We start from the raw sequence: 27,490 nt of genomic DNA, 5'->3' as shown, positions 1-27,490 counted from the left end.
TATACCCGATTGTCACACAACCGATGATTGCAACATATTCTGGTGCTCATGTTGGTGTTGATATTTGTTTCATCAGCCATTCTCTGCAGTAAAATGGCTCCTGACTGAAATCATCATGTAAGTAGGGTTGCTATCTTTTTTTGTCTGGGAAAAACAGCTTACTAACTGGACTGTACATAGGTCTATTAAAATGTCAAGAAGTCATGTATTCATATCTGGTCTTGCCTCCTTCTTTGCTGCCTCAGATTTCTTTTGGAGTTTAACCTGTACAGTTGGTGGAATGTTGATGTCTCAGTTAAAGGTTGGTATCCATTTTAGGAGGGAGGGGAGGGGTAGACTCTTTTTTGGTCCACCTAACATGCATCATTATTTATTCCTATCACTATCTCTGCCGATTCTCTAACCGTCCCCAGCTGATCGAGGTCAGAGGGGTCGCCTCCATATGGTTCCCTGTGACACAGAGTACCCTGCCTTCGTTTCTGAGCGCACCATCAAAGAGACAGCCGGAAACATTGACTGTGAGGGCTGCATGAGGTAGGCTACAGTCTAAAATACACACTAGCATACAACATCACCTAACCAAGCTCTGCTCACTCAGGATGTGCTGTTGCCCTCAATACTTTAACATGCGATGCTTAAAATGTGCATGGGGTTAGACATATAGTTATAATAAAAAACGCACTGAAAGAATACGAAAATACCTGTTATAGCCTCCATTAGCCTGCATTTTCTCATTTAGTAGCTAATACCACCAGTTGACCTACAGGAAGCATACACACTGAAAGATGAAGATATGATTGCTGTTAAAACATATGTTTTTATATCTTTGAAATATAACGATGGAATGTCTCATCGATTAACCACCTGCCTCTCTTGTTTGCAGGACTTTTGTCATTCAGCAGATTCCCAGCAGTAACCTCTTCATGGTTGTTGTGGACAACAAATGTGATTGTAGCTCCATCCGTTTAGTTAGCATGGAGCCTATTGAGATCATGTATATCCTTTCCTGAAATGCTGGTGTCATTGCTCATATGTTCCAATGTCATTATTAGGGGGGAAAAGTGGAAAATTGTGGATTAGGCTATAGAGGATAATTCATATTCATTTTTCTTCTGTAGTTTGTTTCTAAACAGCCTCCAAAAACGTCACAGCCCTAATGTTCATTCATGCTTCTCACAAAGTGATATAGAAATAGACTACATGATGGCTACATGTTTTCAAAGAAAAATGGTGGTTATCATCTTGTCATTGTGATGATGCTATTTACACAAAGGCTCCTCCGTTGGTGAGTCTGTGTGGTTGTGTTTGGTCTTTGACTCCTGTGAACACAACGAGTCTCTGAAGTGTGAGCGCCTCAAGTTCCAGAAGGACAGGAAAAGACCAGACTCCTGCCATCCTTTCCATCCTGAGGTGGGGCACGCTTCCCAAAAGCAACTCTAATGTGTCAACTGATCGTCTGTTATATGATTATTTCAATACAAAGCATCTCATAGAAATGTTCATGTAGACTGTATGATCAAAAGGAGGGCTTGCATGTGTACTGAATGACATGTGTGTTGAATTTCCCCTTGGGGATCAATAAAGTATATCTATCTATCTATCTACTGTATGACATAATTCTAGTGTACTATCAATAATACTGTATAGCATGTATCATTTGCAAGTCATGACAAAACTAATTTGTGTTTGTGTGTGTGCCCGTGTGTGTGTGTGTGTGCAGGAGAACGCCAGGGAGTGTGGAGGGGCCTCTTCTCTCTCCCCCCAGCTCATGGCTGCTCTGCTTCCTCTACTGATCACCTTCATCACCAGGTGACCGTCTTGGACCCCACGCTGACCAGAGCAAGCCGCCTATCACAGTTCACCATGCTGATGACAAGTATCAGATGCCACCAATCAAAGCAAACCATGTTAATAGCCAACAATGGAGACCACCAATCAGAGCACATCATGCTTATCCAGGAGCAAATGGTGACCACTGTCCAGAGAAAATCTTTCTGATTTGTAGGGAAATATCCCTTTAGAGCACAACATGCAGAGAACATACAGACAAAACAGCCATCCAGAGAGTACAAGTCTTCTAGGAAAGACCATTTATTAGAAAGACAAAAGATAATTTGTTACACACTGTGGGCCATACCTCTGTTGGTCAGAGTGACTGCACACACTAGAACACAAATTAGCCATTGACTTGTTTAAAATATGTAAGAAAAGTGAATTCAAATGTTACAGTACCTACAAAGGTGATGTGACAGTTTGTTGGAATGACGTTTTTGCCTTGATTGCTTTTGTCTATTGAATACTCTGATGTGTTAAGTGTGGATTTTAATCGATAAAAAGAGTGACAAATGTTAAGCTGTTCATTTCATTCTACCTCTTAATTTTTACAGCTGAGGTGATTTCATATAGAAGAAGTAACTAAAACAATGCATGGACAGATTGAGGAAACTGTTGTAGTACATGAGCATATAGCCATGCCAGTAAGCATTTAAACCACAGTGTCAGTGGGTTTCGCTGCAGAGCTTTAGGCTCAGACTGAAACCCCACACTTGCCTGTTTTAAGAACATTGCTTTTATAAAGAGCTTCAAAGACCTATGTACATTTTGTCCTCCCAAGAGAAAAGAACAACAAATAAAGACATATTTTCCACTGTACAGCTGGAGTCTAACTGTGTGTTATCCTGAGTACAGAGTCTGTGTCATTTCATAGCATTTCAGTAGATAAGAATACATTAGTATTTACTGGAGACAGAACAGAAAAACAAGACCACGTGCTAGCAACATATTAACTGTAATTTGTTATAAGGAATCTTATATATGTTATATGAATACTCTACCATAGGATCCAAATGATATCATATGTCTACATTCATTCCGCACATGTGTCTCTAGGTTGTCTGTCTTGGCCATAAGGTTTTCATCTTATTCTTGCAGGCTGTTTCACTACTGACAGAATGTATCAGAAGACAAGAAAATATATAAGCATTTTGGCCACAGCCTCATACTGTATAGTCTTGCATTACAGTGCCCTATTGACTACATTGATGGCACAGTTATATGTCTACTGACACAATGATAGTAGCTTGTACACATTTTGTTATAGCTTTAGTTTAAAGACTACAGGACCAGTGAAATTAGACCTGCAGAAAGCTGTAGGTCATGCCCTGCTGGCTGGTGTGTGGGTCCCTTCCTGCCTGTGCTAAGCTGTAGGTGGGGTTCTGCTGGGTGGTGTGTGGGTCCCTTCCTGCCTGTGCTAAGCTGTAGGTGGGGCCCTGCTGGCTGGTGTGTGGGTCCCTTTCTGCCTGTGCTAAGCTGTAGGTGGGGTTCTGCTGGGTGGAAACGTCCAGTGTGTCAGGAATGGTGCTGTACACATGACACGGGTTGGACTGAGGGAAACAAAGTGCATAGGTTTAGTTACTGAAAATATCCTTTACAGTAATACTGTACAGAAATAAGTTGGTCCAACTTAAGAGAAGTACTTGTAAAGCCTTACCACATCCTGCTCCGAGTCTTTTTTCAGATCACTGCCTGAAACACCAAATGCATGAGAACGTATGAGGATGTGTACATGTGGTCAGGATAAGTATGTCTCACACTAGAACAAAGTATACGTGACACACAATGTGACCCACTGAAATAAAGTACCCCTGCTGAAAAAAACAGCTAGAAACCAGTTTATGCTGGTAGCTGGTTTTAGCTGGTCTTTGCTGGTTTTCTTCCAGCTCTTGCTGGACTTTGCTGGTGTAGCTGGTTAGGCCACCAGCTGGATATGCTGGTGTGACCATCTGAGGAAGCTGGTCATGCTGGTGTGACCAGCCTGTCTTGTGGGATACAGCTGGTGCAAGATGGTCATGCTGGTGACCAGCCTGTCAAGCTGGCCATGCTGGTTTGCTAGAATGACCAACATAAGCTGGCATGGCCAGTTAAACCAGCACTATAGACCAGCAACACCAGCTAAAATGACCAGCTTGAGGTGGTACGACAAGCAAAACCAGCTGAATGTATGTTTTCGCAAGAGTTTTGCTGGTCTAGCAGGTCAACCATCATAGGGTGGTCAAACAAGCTGGTCAACCAGCAAACCACCTTTACTGTAGCTGGTCAGGCTGTTTTTTTCAGCAGGTACCAGTCAAAGGTTTGGAACCAACTTTTTATAAACAAAACATATACTGCTACAACATTTGTAGTAGTAGCTATGTGTTCTGCTGCTGAAAATGACATTTTAAACAGTAAATCACACATGATTACCAGTCATATTTTTGTTATCAACGCTAGGGGAAATTATATCTTCATATTCATATTAAAATTGTTATACAGTAACTTCATCCTTTATCAACACAGTGTTCCAGATACAGTTTTTACCTGAGATTTCCGAGATGCCAAGGAGAGACCCATCACCCCCTGTATTCGGCTGCTGGAAGAAGACAATTATATACAGTGAGTAGTTGTTATCACTGAGCAGATATTTGATCTTAAGGAGAGGGAGAGAGGTTTCTGAACACGCTTTTTTATGATGTGATGTTAGTGTCATGTGTAGATAAGGTTCTTCACAGGCTTCACCATGCTCAGCTCAGTCAGTGAAAGGATGAGTTACTGAGAGATGTAATAGGCTATAAACATCAGCTGTTAAATCTTCTGTACTCACCTTGATCTCATTTGGACCAAATCTGATGGAATCACCTATGAATCAATCAATCACATGCTTTTACAACTCTAAATTCAATGAGCACAACATCCACCTCTTGTGGCCACATCATTAACACAATTCATGTAGTTTTCACATAATATGCAGTCAATGAAAACATTTTTAATACCCAGTCTGACACCATTAGCTTAGCTTAGCATAATTTACTAGAAGTGAATTATGCAAGACTGGATTATTGCAAACACAGAAAAGACACTATCCTCTTACTGAATCTAACTCTGAGGTAGAGCTGGCGTGTTCCTTTAAAAGTTTGTTAATAATTGTTATTAAAAAACATTTGTTATTGGTGTTATTGGTAGAGTATATCATGATTTCTTACTTCTCCAATAGGTGGCATTCTGTGATCTGGACAGAAACAAAAACAAAATACATTTATACTGTATGATAAGCAAATGTGGTCTGTATTTTGAAGATGTATTTTGTGTCTGTATTTGATGTGTGGACTGCTGATTTCTCTGACCTTGTGTGTTTATGCCTCTCTGTAGGAAAGAGTTAGGTATTTACATTAACATGCTACACAAACATTTTCACAAAAATATGTTCAAAATCATATAACACAGAGATGTTTCTTTAATATTCCCACACTAAACACAAGCATAAGAACTCCATTATCGACAATCAACCAAATATTCATCAAGAAACGTATGTAACATTCTAAGGGAGGGCATTTACAGTAGCCTAATGCTTAATCAAATGCAGATGAAGTGACACTGCCAGATGACGCTGATGTTTAAGTAGATTAGGTCAGACTAATCAACTTTGTCACTGAACAAGTAAAATACCAGTACAACGAAGTGCAGTTTCACATATAACCAGTAGTGCAAATAAACACACATTAAACACCACTGAACCCAGCTGACTTCATTATCTATCACAATCAAACAGACATCAACAAACCGCTAAAATGCTCTGTGGCAAGGCAGTTTCAGTAACTCATAAAAATCCAATTGACAAGACACCTTCTGATGACAAGGAAGTGAAAACTCACTGGAGCAGAGACATGAGGCCGTGAGGACCACCAGGAACAGGCCCACTACAAGTGCCACGGCTGGCAAAGACAACCATGGACCTTAATCAGAGACACAGTGTCATGCAGAGTATGTATGACTCACTGAAAACCAGGTATCATTCATGTGTGAGAAGAATTGAAAAGTTTACCAAATGTAAAGGAATCCTTTGCCGGTTGAGTTTGGTAGTCTCTTAGACTAGTTGAAACTGCTGGGTCTATACCAACAAATTATATAGGGAAGAGGAAAAAGCAAATCATTTATACACAGTCTTTCCATCAAGCATATTACTGTCACGATCACCATTTTACTGTAAGGTAGATCAGTTGACTAACCTGAAAGCAGTAAAGTTAGTTTAATATTTGACATTCATTTAACATTCAAAATTAAAACAACTGTGCAGGATGGAGACACTCATTTAAAATTCAATGGAGACTACCGTCCCTCATATGGTAGTCCAACATTTCCAACATTTTTCTAGTATCTGCTAATGGCCCTTTTAACTTTAATACAGCCACACACTTTAATCCGGCCTGTATAGCATTAGGTTATCATAGGCTGCTTGCTAATTTCCTGCCATATACGATGCTGTGGTTAGCTTTACTGCAAACTGCTTTTCACTGTTATGAGAACTTTCTCACATCATACAAACAAGGTGGAAAACTTCACTGGAGGGAGTGTTTAAAATACTGTATACCTACCAGACACTGAGGATGATGGATATTTTGTTTTTGCTGGTATTTTTGTTGTTGATGTTAATGTTGAAATTGCTGTTGATGTTACTGTTGTTGTTGATGTTACTGTTGTTTCACATGTTGTTGCTGCTGTTGTTGTGGCTGCTGTGGACAGCAGATTAACAGTGTGAAATGTGTAATGATTCTTATTTTAACATATAGGCCTAGGCCTATTGCCTATATGTTACAACCCCATTTCCAACATGATAATCTGAAAATCACATAAATAAAATATTTAGTTGCAAAAATAAATTAGACAACATATCAAATGTTGAAACTGACATATTGCACTATTTTATGAAAAACATTTGTTCACATAAGTAATAAGCGCCGAGAGGGCTGTTTTAGTCATGATGCGCAAGTGAAGTGCCTAAAACCTCCCTTAGCTATTTCATAATGTAACCTACGGTCTTGAGTGGCTTATTGCTTTTCAGAAATGGTTATTAGCTATATCTGGCAAGATTCCATAAAATAATGGCACAGTAACACAAAATGTAATAATTAATTAATAGATAATCATTCGCCATGAAATAAGGGCTATATATTTTTTTAAAGTTAGGATGGGATCAACAAAAGGTTGGAAATGTTGCGTAATGCTTAAGAAAACACAAAGAGGAACATTACACAACTACTTTAAAGCCTGTAGCCTCGCTTCATAGTACATGTAAGCTACATGGCAGTATTAACAAACTCTCAGTATCTCCCTGACTTCTGGGACCCTGAGATGTGAAACTCTGAGATTTCAGTTCCAACACAGCTTATTTGAGTAAGTTCAGTCAACACAAGGTGAGGTGAGTACATGCCCGACTACTTAAAAAAATAATTAAAAAAAACACAACATCATCCATGGAGCTCAGGCATTAGCCTAATAGTCACCATGGCAACCAGTTAGTAAACTTTCCCCCACTCCAGAGCCAGACCTCCCACTCCTTACGTCACTCCATTTTGGAAGGTTAGACTTCTGTAGAGTCATCCCATAGGATCCATGTAACACTAATCAGTTAAATGTTCTATTTAAAAATGATATGAAAAAATGGAAAAAAAAAAAAAAAAAAAAAAAAAAAAAACCATTTAATCCAATTTTCCAATAGTTATTTTCAATGGAAATTTAACTGATACACGGACCCCAATGTCTGTCTGGCCACACCCACCAAAGTCTCCTTTCAGGGAGATACTAGTCTGGAACACTATAGTTTACTAGCGTTTCCATCGGTCAGCAGATTAGCCTACCTGCCCAATCAGAGACGAGAGGGGATGACGCTATAATTTTGAAATTTGTGGTTAATCGTAAAAATGTGTTCGCTTCTTTACAGCAAAGGTAGGTTCACATACATGGTTTCCTGTTTGCCGATGCACTTTATTGTCAGTTTGTATAGTTTAGTAGGAAGTAATCAGGAATCCCTGATCAATGTGCCTAGTTAGGATGGACCAATGATTTCAAAGTTAACACCATATCTGGCCTGTCACCATGCTAGTGCTGGAAAGGTTTCGCAATCTTGAGTGTCCAGACTTTGTTCACAAAGTGATTGAGTTTGGTTTTTATCAGGCTAGTCATCTCAAGTCATCAGATCTAAAGTTTACATTATTAAAAGTAATCATGTTCATTTGGACTGAAATCAATGATCAGTGAGAGACATGGAATGGGCTTTTTAATTTAACTTTTAACATGTGTGATATCTGACCTGTAAAGTTGTAAGGGTCACTGCGTGGAGAGAGAGATGGAGGTTCTGTGTTCACTGTATAATCACAGCTCACCCCTCTGCTTCTCACTGACTGCAGACGTCTGCATAAATCATCTTTGTTCACAGTAAACTGGCAGGACAGGTCTCCAGATGCACTCTTTGATGTCTTTGTTTTTAAATAAGACTGGCGTCCAGTGTAAAGCTGGCAGTGGGTGGCCTCACCAAAATGCTTGGGTATGTCACAGACAATGGAGATGGAACCATCATGAAGGACCTTTATGCTAGGCTTCTGCAGTCTGTCTGTGTTGAGAGACCAGACAATTATTAGATCTACTTGAGTCCACACATGCTGTAAAATTCATTGACACATTTCCAAACACTAGACTGACTAGAATGCTAGAATTCTCACCCAAAACAGTCAATGCAACATAATCTGAGTGATTTGATGGAGTTCTTTCTCCTTCTGTGAGGTAATTACACCCCACTTTAGCCTCTAGAGGGGAACTCTGACGTGTCCACTGCTGGATCTGAACACCAGTGAGGGACATTTGACATGATGGGTGACTGTATGGAGCAGCTTCTATCCCATCCAGGTAGAAGAGACACAGAGACGCAGACTGAGACACTTCACAGGTCATCTGAACTGTGCTGCTCCCTCTGAGGACTGCAGGGGAGATCTTCAGGTGGGGCCTTGGAGGAGGAGGAGCAGCAGTAACAGCAGGTGCTTTGGTGAAACAATAACAGACACCTCCAGTTATTTTATGGTACAGATTGGGCAAGACTCTACAATATCTGGACATTATAAAACTTTTTGGAATTTGAAAATTCTCAGTCAATTTGACACAGTACAAAGTATATTTGTCAACAACTCATTTCACCATCTCTTTTAAAGTCTTGTTTTTCAGACACATTTCCTAGTCTGGCCATCACCAGACCAAGCTCACTCCTTTAAGATTGAACATTAGTCTGGGGAGTCTGCTATGCATTTTCTACTGCAGAAGAGGCACAATTAATGGGTATAGTTCAAATGACTATGCACGCTTCAACCAATCAGACCAACAATCCAGGTGAAGCGAACCTGATTGGACCCTGCAGATTTGTAACGGAAGCAGGATAGAAAAAATGTACAGGTCCCCAGTCTGAGCTGCAGGGCGAAATCAAACAGAGTCTACACACTTCCCTATAATGACCAGTCTTTGTGTTGATATAAGGATCACACCACTGTCTCATGGTGGCCAAAATAACAGGATATCACATCGGCAATGCTCCACACAGTCTTTCAGGCAATAGCATCATTGAATAACTTTGAAATGTGATGACATCTTACCGTGAACAATAACTGAAACAGATTGTGATTGCTGTGATGGTTTATCAGCAGTGGAGCAGTTCATTCTGACTATAGCAGGTAATGTGGCCAAGCCTGACCATCTCCTCAGTTCTTCCCCTGTGAGAGACAGCTGGCATGATGAGGCTCTGTATGTATTTGCCTTTTTATCCACTAAGGAGAAAATACAGTCTGACAAAGGAGGAGACCGATAGAGCACACAGCTCAGATCAACTGAGTCTCTCTCCCTTACAATGTATGAGGACACTGTCAGTGTAGGGGACAACCCTGTGAAAATTTATTTAAAACAAAAAGAAAAACAGATTTATTAATGACAAGTCTGATGATCTTAAACATCTCTTATGTTGTGGTTATACAGGCACATACAGCCTATTAGCTGTGTGCACAAACAAACACATCAGAACATAATAAAAATCGAAGATGATAGTTACATAATCAATTCGCCAGATACTTGAGGCACAATGTTAACCTAAGGCAGAAGCAGTTTGACTACATCCTGCATTGATGACATCTCTGTTAACCAGAAACGTGTTGAGTATTTGACCAACTATCAAACACAGCAGAACAAAAGGCTAATCACATGGTTCAATAAAGCCACATCATAAAGTTACTGATGCTGCAGCTTTAAAGGTGAAAAACACTGCTGTACAATGGTTTGAATGTGCCAACTTTGAATCAAAATAAATAATAATTATTTTTAATAATGATTTTACTAATATCCCTGCTTGCATGAGGAATGTAGAAAAAATGTTTAATTTTATAAAAAAATATTAATTATATTATTAACATCTGTCATGAAACAAGCACTTCAGATTGTAAACTGACCTTGGGCTTTTGTGAAGTGAAATGGATCTAAGAAAAGAGAGATAAAGAAACAAGACAACGCAAGGTTTCTTATTCAAAAACAAAACAGTGCCCTCCACATTTATTGGTACCCCCAGATCACAGACCCAGACACCATACGCATCAGTAGGTATAGGGCTCTTTTCAGTATGGTCATCCTTCCAACCCACCTTAAATATCTGTTGCCCTAAAGCTTCATTTTCATTTTATCTGACCATAGCACATGCTTCCAGGCAAAGTCCCACTGTATAACAACTCCAACCATTTACATTCATAATTAAATGACAAAAATACTTTTCCTTACATCCATTTTAAATTGTCTATTTTTGGAGACTTGGTGACTCCAGATGACTCCACTTTTTCTGTAACTCAACATTAGATATCAGTCATCTTTCAACAGTGATGACTGATATCTAACGTTAGATAATATGATGGTAAAATAAATGACAAAATGTCAGCACTTACATGAGTGAATAATAAAAACTATGCCATAGAGAAAGCACACCATTCTGCATACAGCCATGTTGATGAAGGACCTGAAAAGTGGTCTGACACGGACATCAAATAGAGACATGAAATGATGACAGACAACAGGAAACCACACACACCAGAGTGAGAGACTAAAAATATATGATCGTTTCCAATGAATGATAGCTTCAGCGAAAGTTCTACTAGGAAGACTCGTAGTGTAACTTACTCCTCCCATGCTTACACGGAGCCAATCTTAGCTTTGCCTACTTTCGGGAAAGCCCTGCAATCTGATCATTTACTCATTCAATCAGTGCTAGCCTATAGGAATTCAGTGGGCTCTTTAAATACGTACCACCTAACACTTCTTCTGCTTCTCAGTATGCTGACTTTGACGTCCTAGCTCAGGCTTCCGCGTGGACCTGGGCTCTCTGCATTTTTACATTCGCCCCTTCTGCCCTCAGTGGCGTTACTTGTTACAATCCTACTGCGCTCGTTTGCTGCGCTGTTCAGACCTGTGCGTCCTTCAGTCAGGGCCACTGCATGTCGCTTCATCGCTAATCTCTGCATATCGGAGCCAGTCACGCTCACGCTGTTGCAGCCTTCAATTCACGATAACCTACTGCCGGGTCGCCGTCCTCGCGCAACTCTGTTGCAGGCCCATGTCGTTTTCACAACAATTTCTCAAGCTTCAGCGTCTGGTTGGTAAGGTTATCGTGCTCTCGAGCTGGGCTACACTCTACCCACAGTCATGCAACCTGCTTGCCAACGATATTCGGCGGGCAGCAAACAAACTGACTTGTCTGACACGGTTTAACTTTCACTTAAGCTTCCTTACATAATTCCTGCTGATTTTATAATCCTATCCTTGCGATTTGTGCTGTAAATTCCTGGCCTGCACCACGCTGCCGTTGAACCCAACCCTGTATTAAGACCTGTTTAATTGATGTTCTACACTCACTGTGGTTATCTCGATGTCTACCTTGGTTGAGCGTCGTCAAACCAGTTGTCTTTTTGTGTAGCCTCTTAATTTGCCTCGCTGCTCGTTGGGCTGCATAGGCTTTAGGCTAGGCTACTCGTCTGCTGGACCTTCGGTTCAGGTATCACTCCTTGTGCATGGCTGCGGGAAGCCAGTTCATCGTTGCATTAATTTAATCATCTGGGATTGCGCCCCATACCTTCTGGTAGGAAGTCTACACGGCCTTCCTCGGGTGATTTTCTGCATGCACTTGCCGTTGCTCAAACTACTCTCAGCTACCGTTGATCTGTCATCTCCCAGGTATGCCGTGACGTCCCCGACGTTCTCGGCTATCTGGGTTCTCAATTTTGGGGGGTCTTACACCAAAGCTCGAACCAAAATGACGGCACGCCGGCCCATGGTCATCGATTGCCAGTATGTCACACAAGCTATTATCTAGGCAATAATAGGTGTGTTCTTTTCAATGTCCGTATTATGTCAGTGTTAATGAGCTGACACCACAGTGTGGGCTCATGCCCACATGGTTGAGCTTTTAATTAAGAAGCTGTGTCATTTGTGTATAACATATCCTTCTAGCGTCTTTTGTATGTTTAAAATGTATTTTCTGATTCCATATCGTGTATTGGGTTCCTAGGAATTCTATGGCAGGCCTCACTTTGCTCACTGCCCACCAGTGGGTCGCTTCAGCACTCTATATATTGGTGTTAATGGTTACCGGCTGTTCATGATTATGTCGGCTATTTTACATTTCGCTAGTTGTGGTTTAAGTGGTGGCCTATGCTGGAAGTTCGTTTATCACGACTACCAACGTAGCCGTTGGCTGGTTGTTTTACCGATGACGATGCTACATGTCGCCTGTCTAACCACTCCTTCCTAAGCAGGTCAAACGGAGCGGTCCATCATCACTGGCAGACTCAAGTCTCCTTCAGGCCAACGCCGCGCCCTTTATGCACTCTCTTTAGACACAACGGGTCTCTGCGTGTCTGTGTGATTTCAGCCCATCTAGTCACGCCATCAGTCACATTGATTGCTGAATCGAATTGCCGTTTTAGCAGGATCCTCTGCATAATGTGTACTCTAATTTCCATTCTCCTATTTTGCCTTGGCTGTTTTGTTTTGGCAGATATGCTCACCCGAAGTGATCGCGCCAGGGAGGACGTGCAAGTTCCTTTTACATTCTCCTCCCAATCTTTAATTTGCTAACCCCTGCAGGTGCATCATGCCTCCCCTCTTCCGTTGAGGGGATGCAGTTCGTCAATGGAGAAGCAGTTCCACATATCACACTAACATCTACTTTCTTACAGGGATGGCAGTGCCGGTTCACGGAATCACGCAATCACGTGGATCATGTTTCCAGTTCATACTGGAGGGGGTCATCCCTCCGTCTTCACAAATCTCCCGAAGGCCAGCGCTTTCGAGGATATCTCCTCTTGTAGCACAGCTTAAAACTAGCCTTCCTAATCCCAGCACTTATCACCTGTCTAGAACTAGCACTTGTCTGTGAAACTCTTTTACACTTTTCGTTATTGCGCTCTACCTTCTAAATTGTTTTTAATTGCACTGGCATTGTGGGAGAATTGTTTTAGCTTTAACCTGTTTGCTGTCACGTTGGTCTAGGTTGCCCTAGATGCTGGTTGCCCAGCTCACTGTCCAGGTTGCCTTGGTCGCCGGTTGCCCGGCTCATGACGCTCGTCTAGGTTGCCCAGTTGGTCCAGGTGGCCCTGGATGCCGGTTGCCCGGCCATCATGTCTGTCTAGGTTGCCCTGGACGCTGGTTGCCCAGCTCATGGTTCAGGATACCGCTATACGGTCAATGTTAACTGCCTGATCCCGGACTTCGACGCAATTGGATGACACTACGTCTGTCGTCTGTTTAGATCGCCTCTGGCCCGTTATACCAGCTACACAGATATTGGTTCCCCGCGATGCAAGGGGCAAAAGTTACGTGCATCATACTCCTTGCCAGACTTGAGTCTCTCCCTGAGCAAACGCTTCCGTGAGAACTCTGGATTCCCAGGGTACATTCTCAGTCGCTTTGATTAAAAATGTCCTGGCCACATGGAATGTCACGTGAATGCACACCCCTCCACTCACTCAGGGGCCAGTGCTGGCGCATGACTAATATAATTTCTGCATCCAGTTGGGCGATATGTTTTGCTTATTCTCTCCTCATTGCTACCTTTACTTATTGTCTCTCCAGCAGCCAGTTCTAAACTGTCCTATCCTGCCACAGTGGTGCAGCTGGTATAGCGAGCTCGCGTTAAGTCATTCTCAGAGCTCCTCTGCACTCTGCACCATGGTGGTACCCCAGCACTCATCTGTTCGTTGTCTCGTCATATTTCAGTTACATATGTTCTTCCTCCTGTCACATACAGGCATGAATTGTCCTGAAGTCCTTTGTCTACCTCGCAAGGTCATGCTTCCCTCGCATTACTGATGCTGCTCATCTTATTTTGGGGGGCTTTCCAAGAGCAGGTGCTAAGGCGTAGCACACGCATCCATCTTGGCCTTGGGTCTGCAGCTCAATGCATTCATCTCACTCTAGCCGCTGCAGGTGAGCTATAGAACCAGAACACACATCTGGCTTCACAAGCACTAGTCTTCTACAAAACTAGTCATAATGCTTATCTATCCTAAATATTAAACCACATGACTTCGATGTAAATATACTCAAGCACCCATATCAACTAACTCATTGCTCCGGTCCCAAGCATCTGCAACTACAAGCTCTATTCCCCTGCATTGATCCTGAGTACATTAGGTTTAACCTTTTAACCCTAACCATGTTTTGCTTCCCTGGTCCCAGTTCACTACCTTAAACTACGGCTCACACTTTACCTGATTTTCAGCAGCCATCTAGCTAACGTGCTGCTTAAATGTAACCTCTCTTCAAAGAGGTTCACCTCTCACTCATTCCGCATCGGCGCAGCCAAGTCTGCCGGCCAAAAAGGGCTATCCACGTCATCCATCAGGATGCATCAAACTAACTCCTCTTGACATTTTCGATGCTCAGAAGTTGCTCTCCCATGTTAACTCAGGTACCTCATTTTACCTTCACAAATCCTGGTGGCGGTGGTTAAATTCTGGCATTCGCCTTGCACTAATCGCTGAAACATATTGAGGCCCAGCATGCCGGTAGCTTGTGGTGATTTAGTCTCAGCCATGGGCATGTTGCCCTTTTCCCTGGTTGCCCAGCTCGTTCGACGCTTATGGTTCAGGTCACTTCTCGCCGGTCGCCCGGCTCGTGATGCACGTCTAGGTTGCCCTAGACACTGGTTGCCCAGTTTGGTCCAGGTTGCCCTGGATGCCGGTCACCCGGCCATCACATCGGTCTAGGTTGCCCTAGACGCTGGTTGACCAGCTCATGGTTCAGGTCGCACCGTACGCCGGTGGCCCGGCTCGTGACGCTCGTCTAGGTTGCCCTAGACGCTGGTTGCCCAGTCCGGTCCAGGTTGCCCTGGATGCCGGTCGCCCGGCCGTCACGTTGGTCTAGGTTGCCCTAGACGCTGGTTGCCCAGCTCACTGTCCAGGTTGCCTTGGACGCCGGTTGCCCGGCTCATGACGCTCGTCTAGGTTGCCCTAGACGCTGGTTGCCCAGTCCGGTCCAGGTTGCCCTGGATGCCGGTCGCCCGGCCGTCACGTTGGTCTAGGTTGCCCTAGACGCTGGTTGCCCAGCTCACTGTCCAGGTTGCCTTGGACGCCGGTAGCCCGGCACGTCTCGTGGTCTAGGTTGCCCTAGACGCTGGTTGCCCAGCTCGCATAAGCACTAAAGTCCAGGTTGCTCTGGATGCCGGTGGCCTGGCTCGTCACGATGTACTAGCTTGCTAGTCACTGGGCGCCCAGATCGTGAAGTGCTTATGGTCCAGGTTGCCCTGGACGCTGGTTGCCCGGCCGCCGCATTGGTCTAGGTTGCCCTAGACGCTGGTTGCCCAGCTCGTCAAGCTTCTAAATCCCACTAAAGCGAAAGCATGCTGCGGGCCCCACTACAACCCTAGGTTTATGGTTAACACCTAGCTACTTTAAAATTCTGTCGGCGTCCTGGCACAACGTCTTCACCCAGGCCCAGTCATGCTGTTTAATTCATCTTGTATGTATACTAATGTCTCTGCTCCTCTCAGAACCAGATTACTGAGTCACCGCCCTGGCGGGCATCACTCATCCTTTTGGGGGTAGGCTCCCCGCCCCTGCCTTCATCCATCGGCAGGAGACGAGATCCGCTCATCGCTGGACGGATCCGAGACGGGGCCTACGCCAAAGACTGTTACCTATTCAGGACTCTATCATGCTTGCATCCAAGCCATTCCTTTACTAATTAAATTGTTAACTGATTCTATTCTGTCTACTGAGTCTTTCTGGTAGAAATGATCGCTTCAGCGAAAGTTCTACTAGGAAGACTCGTAGTGTAACTTACTCCTCCCATGCTTACACGGAGCCAATCTTAGCTTTGCCTACTTTCGGGAAAGCCCTGCAATCTGATCATTTACTCATTCAATCAGTGCTAGCCTATAGGAATTCAGTGGGCTCTTTAAATACGTACCACCTAACACTTCTTCTGCTTCTCAGTATGCTGACTTTGACGTCCCCTCCACCTCCCCTCCAGCCACCTCTGCCAGCAGTCCACGTCCATCGGGCATGGTCTGCCTACCACATCATCTTCCTTCAGCCACCGCCACCAGTTGGTCCCCGTCTCGTCGTGGGGGGTAGGCTCCCCGCCCCTGCCTTCATCCATCGGCAGGAGACGAGATCCGCTCATCGCTGGACGGATCCGAGACAGGGCCTACGCCAAAGACTGTTACCTATTCAGGACTCTATCATGCTTGCATCCAAGCCGTTCCTTTACTAATTAAATCGTTAACTGATTCTATTCTGTCTACTGAGTCTTTCTGGTAGAACTATAGTTCTGTGGGAATGTAGAAGTGAAACCAAAGTCCTTTTAGGCAAGTCCCTCCACTCGGCGGGCATTTACCAACGTTTTATGGGCACTCATCGGGCATAGTCTTTGGGTCGAACTGCGTGTGCGCATGGCTTCACGACACCAATCTTGCTCCAGCGGCGAGATCACAACACATGATTGGCTCGATGTATTTACATGTCGACGTTTTGCCGAGGAAGGGGTGGGATATGTGTAGACAACGGCCATATTGGCGTGACAAACTAGCCCCATACATTTCTATGGAGTATTTTTGGAGTGCGGTGTCTCCACATTAGAAAGTCTCTGGTGAAACTGATATGAAGGGGAGGCCTTAAACCCACAACCCTCACTAAAAAACACACATGTATGCAGGGGCAAAATTTGTTTTAAATTTGTATTATTTTTTATAACCACAATCTTCATCACTGTATATTGTTCACCTCTTTTTAGATCAACTAAGAGTGAGACTTGTGGCAGGTGAAAGTGTATGTGCATTGCACGCGTGAAACATTGTCAACACATGTACCTAAATAGGCAATATGTTAATAATAAATGTAGTTATTTGTAGAGCATTCATCAGGACCTGTTATCTGGCTCACTCCTTTACTCCCTCTTCTCCTTTCCCCACCTTCTTTGGAAGGCCCCTCTGCCTCTCCTCTCCTAACTCTTCAGCACTGCAAAAAATGAATTCTAACCAAGTGTTATTGATCTTATATTAAGATTAAAAAATCTAAAATCTAGTTTTTAGTATGAAAAGACTTACCTAGAGCCCTCTCAAAAGATCATTTTGACTTATTTTAAGAAGACTTTAACTTATTTTAAGGAGTCTTATCAAGACAAATTTGCTCAATGCACTGGCAGACAAATTTGCTTGTTTTCAAGATAAGATGTCTTAAAATAAGTGAATTATTTTTTAAATTAAGTCAAATGATTTCACAAGAAAGCACTAGGTAATTCTCTTTATACTGAAAACAATACCAACTAGTTTTTCTTATCTTGATATAAGATTAATAACACTTGGTTAGATTTTGTTAGATAAGCAGTTTTTGCAGTGAGGATAAACTTATGTCTTACTTTTTGCACACCTGACCAAATAGCCTAATGCTAGACTTAGTTTCAGTCTTACTGATGTTTCTGAATGTGAATAAAGAACTTACCATTATATAGGCCTACCGGACAGAATGTAACAGTCACGGTAGCTGTAAGGGGAGAGCTGGACCGAGGCGCAGGGCAAGTTGAGGAAAGGCGAGATCGAGGTAACCAGGAATCTTTAATATCAGCAACCACGTATAACAACATCAATGACCTACAGGGGACTGAGGGGAGACAGAGGGTTTAAATACACAGGGGTTAACAGGGCACAGGTGAACAAGGAACAAGACTCAGGTGGAAACCATAATTAAACTAACAAGGATCATGTGAGGGGCGGAGACACAGGCACATGGAACAGAGACACATGGCAAACAAACAAAGGAGCACAATGCACAAGACACAGGAAGTAAACAAAGCAAACAGGAAGACACTAGAGGAGCAGGCATGATGGGAAAAACACTAGACCGGGAAAACAAGACAGGATCCTTACAGTACCCCCTTAAGGGCCGGATTCCAGACGGCCCAAAACAAAAACAGGAAAAGTCCAAACAGGGTGGGCGGAGGGGGCCAAGGCAGGTGGGTCAGGCGGGCGGCCGGGTGGACGGCCGGACAGGGTCGGCAGGTCAGGTGGACGGCCGGTCGGAGCAGGAGCCGGAGTCGAACGCGGGACTGGAGCAGGAGCCGGAGCAGGAGCAGAAGCGGGAACCGAAGCAGGAGCCGGAGCGGGAGCCAGACTCGGGACTGGAGCCGGAGCCAGGGTCAGAATCGGCACTGGAGTTGGAGCCGGAATCGGGACTGGTCGTTGGGGAGCTAGGACTGGAGCGGGGACTGCAGAGAGTTGGGGAGCCTGGACTGGAGCAGTAGAGGGACCTGGCCAGTCCTCCTCAGAGGACCAGTCGTCCTCACTCGACCCTCCATCCTCTTTGTCCTCCCAGAAAAGCTCCCAGGGCATTAGATGTTCGGGCAAATCGCCATAAAATCAAAGAACTTGCCTGCTAGGTCCACGCACACGACACTCTTCCATTTTGACTTGGATTGTATTGACTACAGCGGCCACATGTGGTACAACATGGTATTACAAGAGGTTTGAATGTATACAGGGGATATCTACACAACACAGAGCATGAGGAGAGGTGAGAACCAGAGGGACATAAGTCTCATTTTGGGCAAAATTGAGGTGTATACATCAAATAAAAGCTCTTGAGCAACTATTTCTACTTTCAAAAGGAGAAGATGATTTTATTTCTAATAAAATATTTCTTGTTAATTTTAGCATTATTAGTGAAAAACCAAAGGACTTAACACTGAACACAATGTTTAGGCCCTCCTGAGTTAGAGAAATGTCACTTACGCCCCTCTGGTTCCTAGGCCCTTTTGACCAGACATCATAATCATATTGTGATGCTATTTCTAGGTAATTTTGGATGCTTTAAATTAAATAACTCAGCATAGCATCTTTCAACAAGGTCGACACCATAGCTCATGACATGAAGTTACTCAGCTTGTGATCTAATTTTTGTAGATGATTCCCACTCTGTTAAAGCAGTTCTACAGTTGTTTCTCATCGGTCTGTTTAGATGTGGGCGCTTCAGGATGTGCCAGACAGAAAGTCCCAAATGTCACTGACTGCTGCTGTAGAGGAAAATATGAAATTTGATTTGACCCTGCTTCAGAAATATCATAGCAAATCCTAGCTTCTTATACTTACTGAATAGCTTGTGGTCATTTCAGGTTCATCTAGAAAATCACAAACACACAAGATGAAGACAATTAACAAGGTGAACCAAGGTGAGCAATAGACATTAAAAATACACAGTGAAAAAAAAGACCTGTTAGATTTACTTACTTCAGATATGTGTATTAAATAACTATGTGCATAAACCTGGCTATAAATAAGAAACACACACTTGATATTATAGGGGCGTTGTTACAGTGTATCTACACCATGCAGTCCAGAGTAACAAACTGTAATAAAATGTAATACCATGTACTAATGCAACAGGCTTGAAATGACTCTTGAATGAATTGTTATATGTTTATGATGTTGTTGAATTGTTAAATGTTATATGTTTCTCTCTTACATACGTATTAGGGGTGTAAAGGTACACATATTCGTACCGGAACATTTAGCTACAGGACGTTAGGTTCAATACAAATCTGTGCCGAATGTATCGAATGCAGTCCAACAGTAATCAACAAAAATAATGTTTTGTGTGTGGACCATGTTTAAAATTCGCGTTCCAAGACAAACATATTAATGGCGGACCATATTTCAGTTTAGTCAATTAACGTCAAAACACATTTGACACCTTTTCAAAATACTATTCTCGTTGTGCATCAGCAATATTGTCAGTGAATTTGAACGTACAGGCTTACCGTATCAAAAATTAACAAACCAAAACCGAGGTACACACCGAACCATGTATAATATATATATATATATATATATATATATATATATATATATATATATATATATATATATATATATAGTTTTAGAGCTACTTGGTGGGTTAAGTTAAGTCAAGTCACTTTTGTTAAGTCACTTGCGTTTTTGTGGAGTAAATACTGGCCATTTAATATGGGCTTTGTTGAATGGGTTTATGGGCTGTGGGCTCTATGCTAATTGTCTACCTGGCTGGTCAGAAAGCGATGGGCGGATTGGCTCTTTAGAGAGGCAGAAAAAATGGGCCAAAATGTCATACTTGTCACTTTATCCTTGTGCAACTTCAGCATCACACATGAAGTAGGAAGGGAGGAACATTACATGCTTTTGCAAATCATGTTAAACATGTAAAAAAATACATTTTCCCATCTTTTTCACAACTATTTCTACAACTATAAAACTTATATGTCTGAATAATTTTTTACACATGCACAAAATATTTATACAGGGACAAAATTGCATACCTGGCTGTGAAGATGGCAGATGTGCTTTTCCTGTGATAAGGCTTAAACCTGCTGAAAGAAATGTGTTATATTAGCAATGAGAGACATGAAATGGGCTTTTTACTTTCACTTTTAACAAGTGTGATATCTGACCTGTAAAGTTGTAAGGGTCACTGCGTGGAGAGAGTGACGGAGGTTCTGTGTTCACTGTATAATCACAGCTCACCCCTCTGCTTCTCACTGACTGCAGGCGTCTGAATAAATCATCTTTGTTCACAGTAAACTGGCAGAACAGGTCTCCAGTTGCACTCTTTGATGTCTTTGTTTTTAGATAAGACTGGCGTTCATCTCCAGTGTAAAGTTGGCAGTCAGTGGCCTCACCAAAATGCTTGGGTATGTCACAGACAATGGAGATGGAACCATCATGAAGGACCATTATGTTTGGCTTCTGCAGTCTGTCTGTGTTGAGAGACCAGACAGTTATCAGAGATATTAGAGTCCACACAAAACAGAGGTAACATGCTGTAAAATTCATTGATAGATTATCAAACACTAGACTGACTAGAATGTGAGAATTCTCACCCATAACAGTCAATGCAACATAATCTGAGTGATTTGATGGAGTTCTTGCTCCTTCTGTGAGGTAATAACACCCCACTTTAGCCTCTAGAGGGGAACTCTGACGTGTCCACTGATGGATCTGAACACCAGTGAGGGACATTTGACATGATGGGTGACTGTATGGAGCAGCTTCTATCCCATCCAGGTAGAAGAGACACAGAGACGCAGACTGAGACTGAGGTACTTCACAGGTCATCTGAACTGTGCTGCTCTCTCTGAGGACTGCAGGGGAGATCTTCAGGTGGGGCCTTGGAGGAGGAGCAGCAGTAACAGCAGGTGCTTTGGTGAAACAATAACAGACATAGTATACCTCCAGTTATTTTATGGGCAAGACTCTACAATATCTGGATATGTTATAGATTTTTTGGACTTTGAAAGTCCTTGATGTCACTTGTCACGTGAACGCCATTTTGAACATTTTCAGTGTGAAAAGCAGGATGATGTGGTAAAACTGCTGTCGCACTCCATTCTCTTATATCATATACAATTTCAGCTGCTTTGATAACAATCCTGATGGCTTGGACGAAAAACCTTGAGTCTTTACCATTAATATTCATGATGATGGATGTTGAAAAGGGGGCTAATGAAGGAAATCAGATCCTGAGATCAGTATAAAGAATATATTAGTAGGACAGGGCTGCATCACCACCCATATAACGCAAGTAGAGGAACGACTGGTGTGCTATCTCGGCTAAATGTCAAAATACGGCCCAACACCGCGCTTTATTTTGGCAATTCACTGCCAACAGATGTCCATGTCTCCAATGAGAAAAATAGTTCTTTGTTCCATCATTGGTAAGAAATAGACAGCAATAAGCTATTACTCCATTCACTCACTACAACCAAAGCCTCGTTTTCGCCCAGCGTGACAAGGGTGAATAGCCTGGTTTAAACCAAACTCACTTTGTGAATAGAGTCTGGGGATTCATGATTGGGAAACCTTTCCAACTAGCATGGTGATGGACGTAGCCATAGCATTAACTTTAAAGTCATTGGTCCAGCCTAACCAAATCACATTGATCAGGGAATCCTATCGTTCCTAACGTTACTTCCTACTTTGCCAAAACTTTACAAACTGAAAATGAACAGCATCAGTAGTCAGGAAACAAAAATGTGTAGGTCTACTTTTGCTATGAATACAAAACACATTCTTGCAACTGCAATTTTTGGTGTTTCTCTTTTTGGGGTCCGATGAAAATGTTAATTATTTTGTTCCAGACTGGTATCTCCCTGAAAGGAGATCTAGATGGGTGTGGCCATTCTAAGTAGCCTACATACAGTTTTGTCAACAACTATATCATCATCTTCAGATAAATTTCCCTGTGGTGACCCGTATATTTGTGTTGTTGAGATAAGGATCACACCATTGATTCATGCGGTGGCCAAAATTACTGAGGATACCACATCTGCAATGCTCCACACATTCTTTCAGGCATCATATTTGAATAACTTGTGAAAATGTGATAACATTTTGATTGCTGTGATGGTTTGTGTAGTGATGTAGTGGCTCGATTAAATTACATGCATTTTCAAATCATGTTGACATAAAACTTCTTCACACATGTATAAACTGTTTCTACAATTATAAAACATTTTCACACATGAGTATATCATATGTCTATGAATATTTTACACATGCACAAAATATTTCTTCAGGTACCTAATTTCTTTGCACATCCACAAATTATTTTACACGGCTGCAAAACTTTGTTACAAAGTGCTTCCTGCATCTCTGACATGTAATCTCTGTCACATTTGCATTTCCTAATGTTTAGTTATTAAAGTTATTAAACGTGTTCTGAGAATCGGTAAGTACGTGGTATAACACTCATCAATGTAAAAAGGCTGCTGCACAAGAGTTATCATAAACTACCATTGTTTGCAACCGTTTACCTGAAATAAAATTGTAAATGTAAAGTTATTTTTGTTCAGAGCACCATACATACCTGGCTGTGAAGATGGCAGATGTTCTTTTCTGGTGATAACACTTAAACCTGCTGAAAGAAATGTGGAATTTGCAATGAGAGACATGGAATGAGCTTTTTACTTTCACTTTTAACAAGTGTGATATCTGACCTGTAAAGTTGTAAGGGTCACTGCGTGGAGAGAGAGATGGAGGTTCTGTGTTCACTGTATAATCACAGCTCACCCCTCTGCTTCTCACTGACTGCAGGCGTCTGAATAAATCATCTTTGTTCACAGTAAACTGGCAGAACAGGTCTCCAGTTGCACTCTTTGATGTCTTTGTTTTTAGATAAGACTGGTGTTCATCACCAGTGTAAAGCTGGCAGTCGGTGGCCTCACCAAAATGCTTGGGTATGTCACAGACAATGGAGATGAAACCATCATGAAGTACCTTTATGTTAGGCTTCTGCAGTCTGTCTGTGTTGAGAGACCAGAGAGTTATCAGAGACATTAGAATCCACACAAAGTTTTTAGATATGTTCTGTACGTGACATCTATTAATATATTCTATGTCATCAGAAGTAACATACTGTACATTTTTCATTTACTGTACATATATATTATCAAACACTAGAATGTGAGAATTCTCACCCATAACAGTCAATGAAACATAATCTGAGTGATCTGATGGAGTTCTTGCTCCTTCTGTGAGGTAATTACACCCCACTTTAGCCTCTAGAGGGGAACTCTGACGTGTCCACTGCTGGATCTGAACACCAGTGAGGGACATTTGACATGATGGGTGACTGTATGGAGCAGCTTCTATCCCATCCAGGTAGAAGAGACACAGAGACGCAGACTGAGACTGAGGTACTTCACAGGTCATCTGAACTGTGCTGCTCCCTCTGAGGACTGCAGGGGAGATCTTCAGGTTGGACTTTGGAGGAAGAGGAGCAGGTTCTGTTGTGAAACAATAAAAAAAAATATATATATATTTTTTGGTACACCTCAAGCTGGAAGGGATGTTGTTCGGCCTATTTTAGGGGTCCGAAGCCACCTTAAGATGATCAAAAGCCCCCCTAAAAGAAATATAGTAACTAGATGTACCGCATAGCAGTATAAAATATAACCGCCGCTTAGTCCTGTACATCCTCTATGTGAAAATAAATCACGCTTGTCCATTTGTCTCTAACTCCTGCTCCATCCCCTACTCTTGCAACTTTTGTGTATGCTTGTTTGTGCCTGCCTGTGTGTGTGTGCCTGAGTGCGTGTTTGCATGCATGCGTGTGAGTGTGTGCGTGCCTGTGTGTGTGTGAATGTCAATTTGTCTCCATCTCCTATAGAGCCTGACCGATATAGAATTTTCGAGGCCGATACCAATTTCGATATTTGAGTTTTTCAAAAACTGATAACCAATATCGACCGATTGTCATTTTTAACACAATGTAAATATGTTCTCCCATAACAAGGTTCTAATCCAGGTGGGGCATTATGTATTTGAATTGGCCTGACTATCGAGTTTCCTAATGAAATGCTCTTTATATACAGTAATTATTTTTTTTTAAGAAATAAAAGAGTGTATAGAATAGAAAGAACAAATAAAGTACCCTCCACATTTATTGGTAAAGTTGCGTAATAAGTAAAAAGTGTAAAAAAAACAACTTTTGTTAATTTGTCCAGATACCAGACTCTCTCTTGTCTATTCTGCGCTTTAGCCCAATCAACTGGTTATGTATAGAGTTCATATCAGGGGACTGAAATGGCCATGGCAGAAGTTTAATTTTGTGTTCAGTAAACAATTTCTCTGTTGATCTGGACCTATGCTTTTGGATCATCAACCTGCTGGATGATCCAATAATGACCCACTTAGTTTCTTGACAGAGACGGACATATTTTGATTTAAAATGTTGTCTTTTGATTGCCCTCTTTTGGGGTACAGCACCCGTTAGCAGGGTTACCTGCCAAGTCACAGCCTGATGTCTAGTGTCCTGACCTCTGTGTGTCTGTGTACATGTTGTCATTGTATCTGTTATTTAATAAAAACAGATATATTTTGGTAATGGGAAACCACTTTACCTAATAGTAAAATTACACTGAAAATAGCCTAGGCCTCAAAGGACTAATATATGTGATATTTTACAGTGTTGGAACGTCATGGCCTCAACTGGTCACCCCTGTTAACATTTTATGGGGGCACCACTAAGCTATGCCTACAATATCAGCCCCCATTGTTCTAATTAGCAATATAATCAGCAATATTGCAAGAGTGAAAACGAATGGCATGGTGTCCCTGCTAATACCAATTCATTGAAGCCCATTTAAGGTGTGATGAAATTTTGATACAGTACAGAGTATTTGTTAACAACTAATTTCCGTATGGTGACCAGTCTTTGTGGTGTGTTGATGATATAAGGATCACACCACTGATTCATGGTGGCCAAAATAACACAGGATATCACATCGGCTTTCAGGCAATGGCATCATATTTGAAACTTTGAAATGACATATCTTACCTTTAACAATAACTGAAACAGATTGTGATTGCTGTGATGGTTTATCAGCAGCATAGCAGTTCATTTTGACTATATCAGGTAATGAGACCAAGCCTGACCATCTCATCAGGTCTTCCCCTGTGAGGGACAGCTGGCATGATGGGGCTTTGTATGTATTTGCCTCTTTATCCACTAAGGAGAAAATGCAGTCTGAAGGAGGAGGCTGAGAGACCGCACAGCTCAGATCAACTGAGTCTCTCTCACTTATAACGTATGAGGACACTGTCAGAGTAGGGGAAAACCCTGTGTAAATTGATTTAAAAGAAAAAAGAAAAACAGAATTATTAAAGAGAAGTCTGATGATCTTAAACATCTCTTATGTTGTGGTTACTACAGGCACATACAGCCCATAGCTGTGTGCACAAACAAACACATCAGACATAAAAAAAGAAACATGGAAGATGAGTTACATAATGAATGCACCAGATACTTGAGGCACAATGTTACCTAAGGAAGAAGCAGTTTGACTAGATCCTGCATTGATGACATCTCTGTTAACCAGAAACGTGTTGAGTATTTGACCAACTCTGGTCAAACACAGCAAAACAAAAGGCTAGTCGGCAAGGTACAATAAAGCCACATCATCAAGTTAATGATGTGGCTTCAAAGATGAAAAACACTGCTGTACAATGGCTTGAATATGCAGGTGCCAATTTTGAATCATGAATAAATAATAATTTTACTAGTATCCCTGCTTGTATTAAGAATGTAGAAAAAAGGTTTATCTTTCAAGACTCTGTCAACCAATTACTAGAGTATAATAAGCAGTGACTCGATTATATTATTAACATCTGTCATGAAACACACATTTAAAGGAGTAGTTCGGAATTGTGGACATAGGACCTCATTTCCAAGTTAACCAGTGTGATATTTATCAGTGGACTGGCTGAGACGTGTTGAAAACGGTCTGATAAATATCACACTGGCTAACTTGGAAATGAGGTCCTATGTCCAAAATCCCAAACAACCCCTTTAAGATAGGAAACTGACCTTGGGCTTTTGTGAAATGAAATGGACCTAAGGAAAGAGAAATAAAGAAACAAGTCAAAACAAGGTTTCTTATTGAAAAACAAATACAGTGCCCCCCCTGGTAAAATTGTGTAAAAAGATGTGTAAAAAAATAAACTTCAAGTCATTTATCTTAGTCAATGAAAACAATGAGGTTGTCCAGAATCTCTTTTCCATTCTGCTCTTTAGCCCATTCAACTGGTTGTCTATTGAGTTCAGATCAGAGGACTGAAATGCATGGCAGACGTTTCATTTTTTAATAATTTCTAAACAAGCAAACAATGAAGTTGTTCATGATACCATGCACCCTAATGAGGTTCCCAGGGTCAAATCAGGACCAGATCACAGACCCAGACACTTATCAGTAGATATAGGGCTTTTTTTCAGTATAGTCATCATTCTATATATTCTAAACCCACCCAATGTTCATTGCCCAATAGCTTAATTTCCATTTCATCTGACCATAGCACACGGTTCCAGGCAAAGTCCCAGTGGTATAACATCAACCATTTACATTCATAATTAAATGCAAAAAGAAACTTTTCCTGACATCCATTCTAAATTGTCTATTTTTTGGAGAATTGGTGACCCCATGCAGGTGCTACTTTTTCTATAACTCTCCAACAGTGATGACCGATATCTAACGTTAGATAATATGATAGCAAAATAGATGACAAAATGTCAGCGCTATACTTACAGTATGGGTGAATAATAAAAACGATGGCATAGAGAAAGCACACCATTCTGCATACAGC

At 41.9% G+C, this 27,490-nt stretch overlaps 2 protein-coding genes and 1 long non-coding RNA gene across 3 annotated transcripts in view; 1 reads left to right on the top strand and 2 right to left on the bottom strand.

Moving 5' to 3' along the window:
- Window positions 1-2,104, top strand: part of cacna2d3 (calcium channel, voltage dependent, alpha2/delta subunit 3) — a 41,483-nt gene extending 39,379 nt beyond the window's left edge. Inside the window, exons 33-38 of the mRNA XM_042090672.1 lie at window positions 77-117; window positions 246-301; window positions 414-534; window positions 884-996; window positions 1,328-1,410; window positions 1,721-2,104. Coding sequence (XP_041946606.1) covers window positions 77-117; window positions 246-301; window positions 414-534; window positions 884-996; window positions 1,328-1,410; window positions 1,721-1,813 — 507 coding nt within the window. The 3' untranslated portion in view covers window positions 1,814-2,104. The remainder of the gene's footprint in view (window positions 1-76; window positions 118-245; window positions 302-413; window positions 535-883; window positions 997-1,327; window positions 1,411-1,720) is intronic.
- Window positions 2,100-27,490, bottom strand: LOC121707829. The gene is made up of 18 exons (XM_042090673.1): window positions 27,433-27,490; window positions 26,718-26,744; window positions 25,689-25,970; window positions 23,827-24,135; window positions 23,347-23,652; window positions 23,217-23,267; window positions 21,232-21,549; window positions 21,031-21,108; window positions 8,123-8,422; window positions 6,408-6,545; window positions 5,858-5,923; window positions 5,688-5,768; window positions 5,160-5,178; window positions 5,019-5,044; window positions 4,640-4,674; window positions 4,357-4,408; window positions 3,491-3,525; window positions 2,100-3,383 (listed from the first exon to the last, which is right to left on the bottom strand). The coding sequence occupies exons 1-18, from the start codon at window positions 27,476-27,478 to the stop codon at window positions 3,132-3,134; spliced, it is 2,421 nt and encodes an 806-aa protein (XP_041946607.1). The 5' UTR covers window positions 27,479-27,490; the 3' UTR covers window positions 2,100-3,131.
- On the bottom strand, window positions 9,690-10,763 carry LOC121707836. The gene is made up of 3 exons (XR_006031418.1): window positions 10,481-10,763; window positions 10,293-10,319; window positions 9,690-9,734 (listed from the first exon to the last, which is right to left on the bottom strand). It is a non-coding gene; the product is annotated as an uncharacterized LOC121707836 (long non-coding RNA).

This window comes from Alosa sapidissima, chromosome 4, assembly GCF_018492685.1.
Source record: "Alosa sapidissima isolate fAloSap1 chromosome 4, fAloSap1.pri, whole genome shotgun sequence".
NCBI lineage: Eukaryota > Metazoa > Chordata > Actinopteri > Clupeiformes > Clupeidae > Alosa > Alosa sapidissima.
This window is presented reverse-complemented; position numbering and strand designations above follow the sequence as displayed.

Bases quoted from the DNA above. Each gene is read 5' to 3' on its own strand.
- LOC121707829 (XM_042090673.1), bottom strand. From the start codon at position 27,478: ATGGTGTGCTTTCTCTATGCCATCGTTTTTATTATTCACCCATACT. The intron at 8,423-21,030 runs GTGAGGCCACTG...CTCTCAACACAG, and splicing joins TGACATACCCAAGCATTTTG to ACAGACTGCAGAAGCCTAGC. The intron at 3,526-4,356 runs GTAAAAACTGTA...TTGGTGTTTCAG, and splicing joins TGGCATCTCGGAAATCTCAG to GCAGTGATCTGAAAAAAGAC.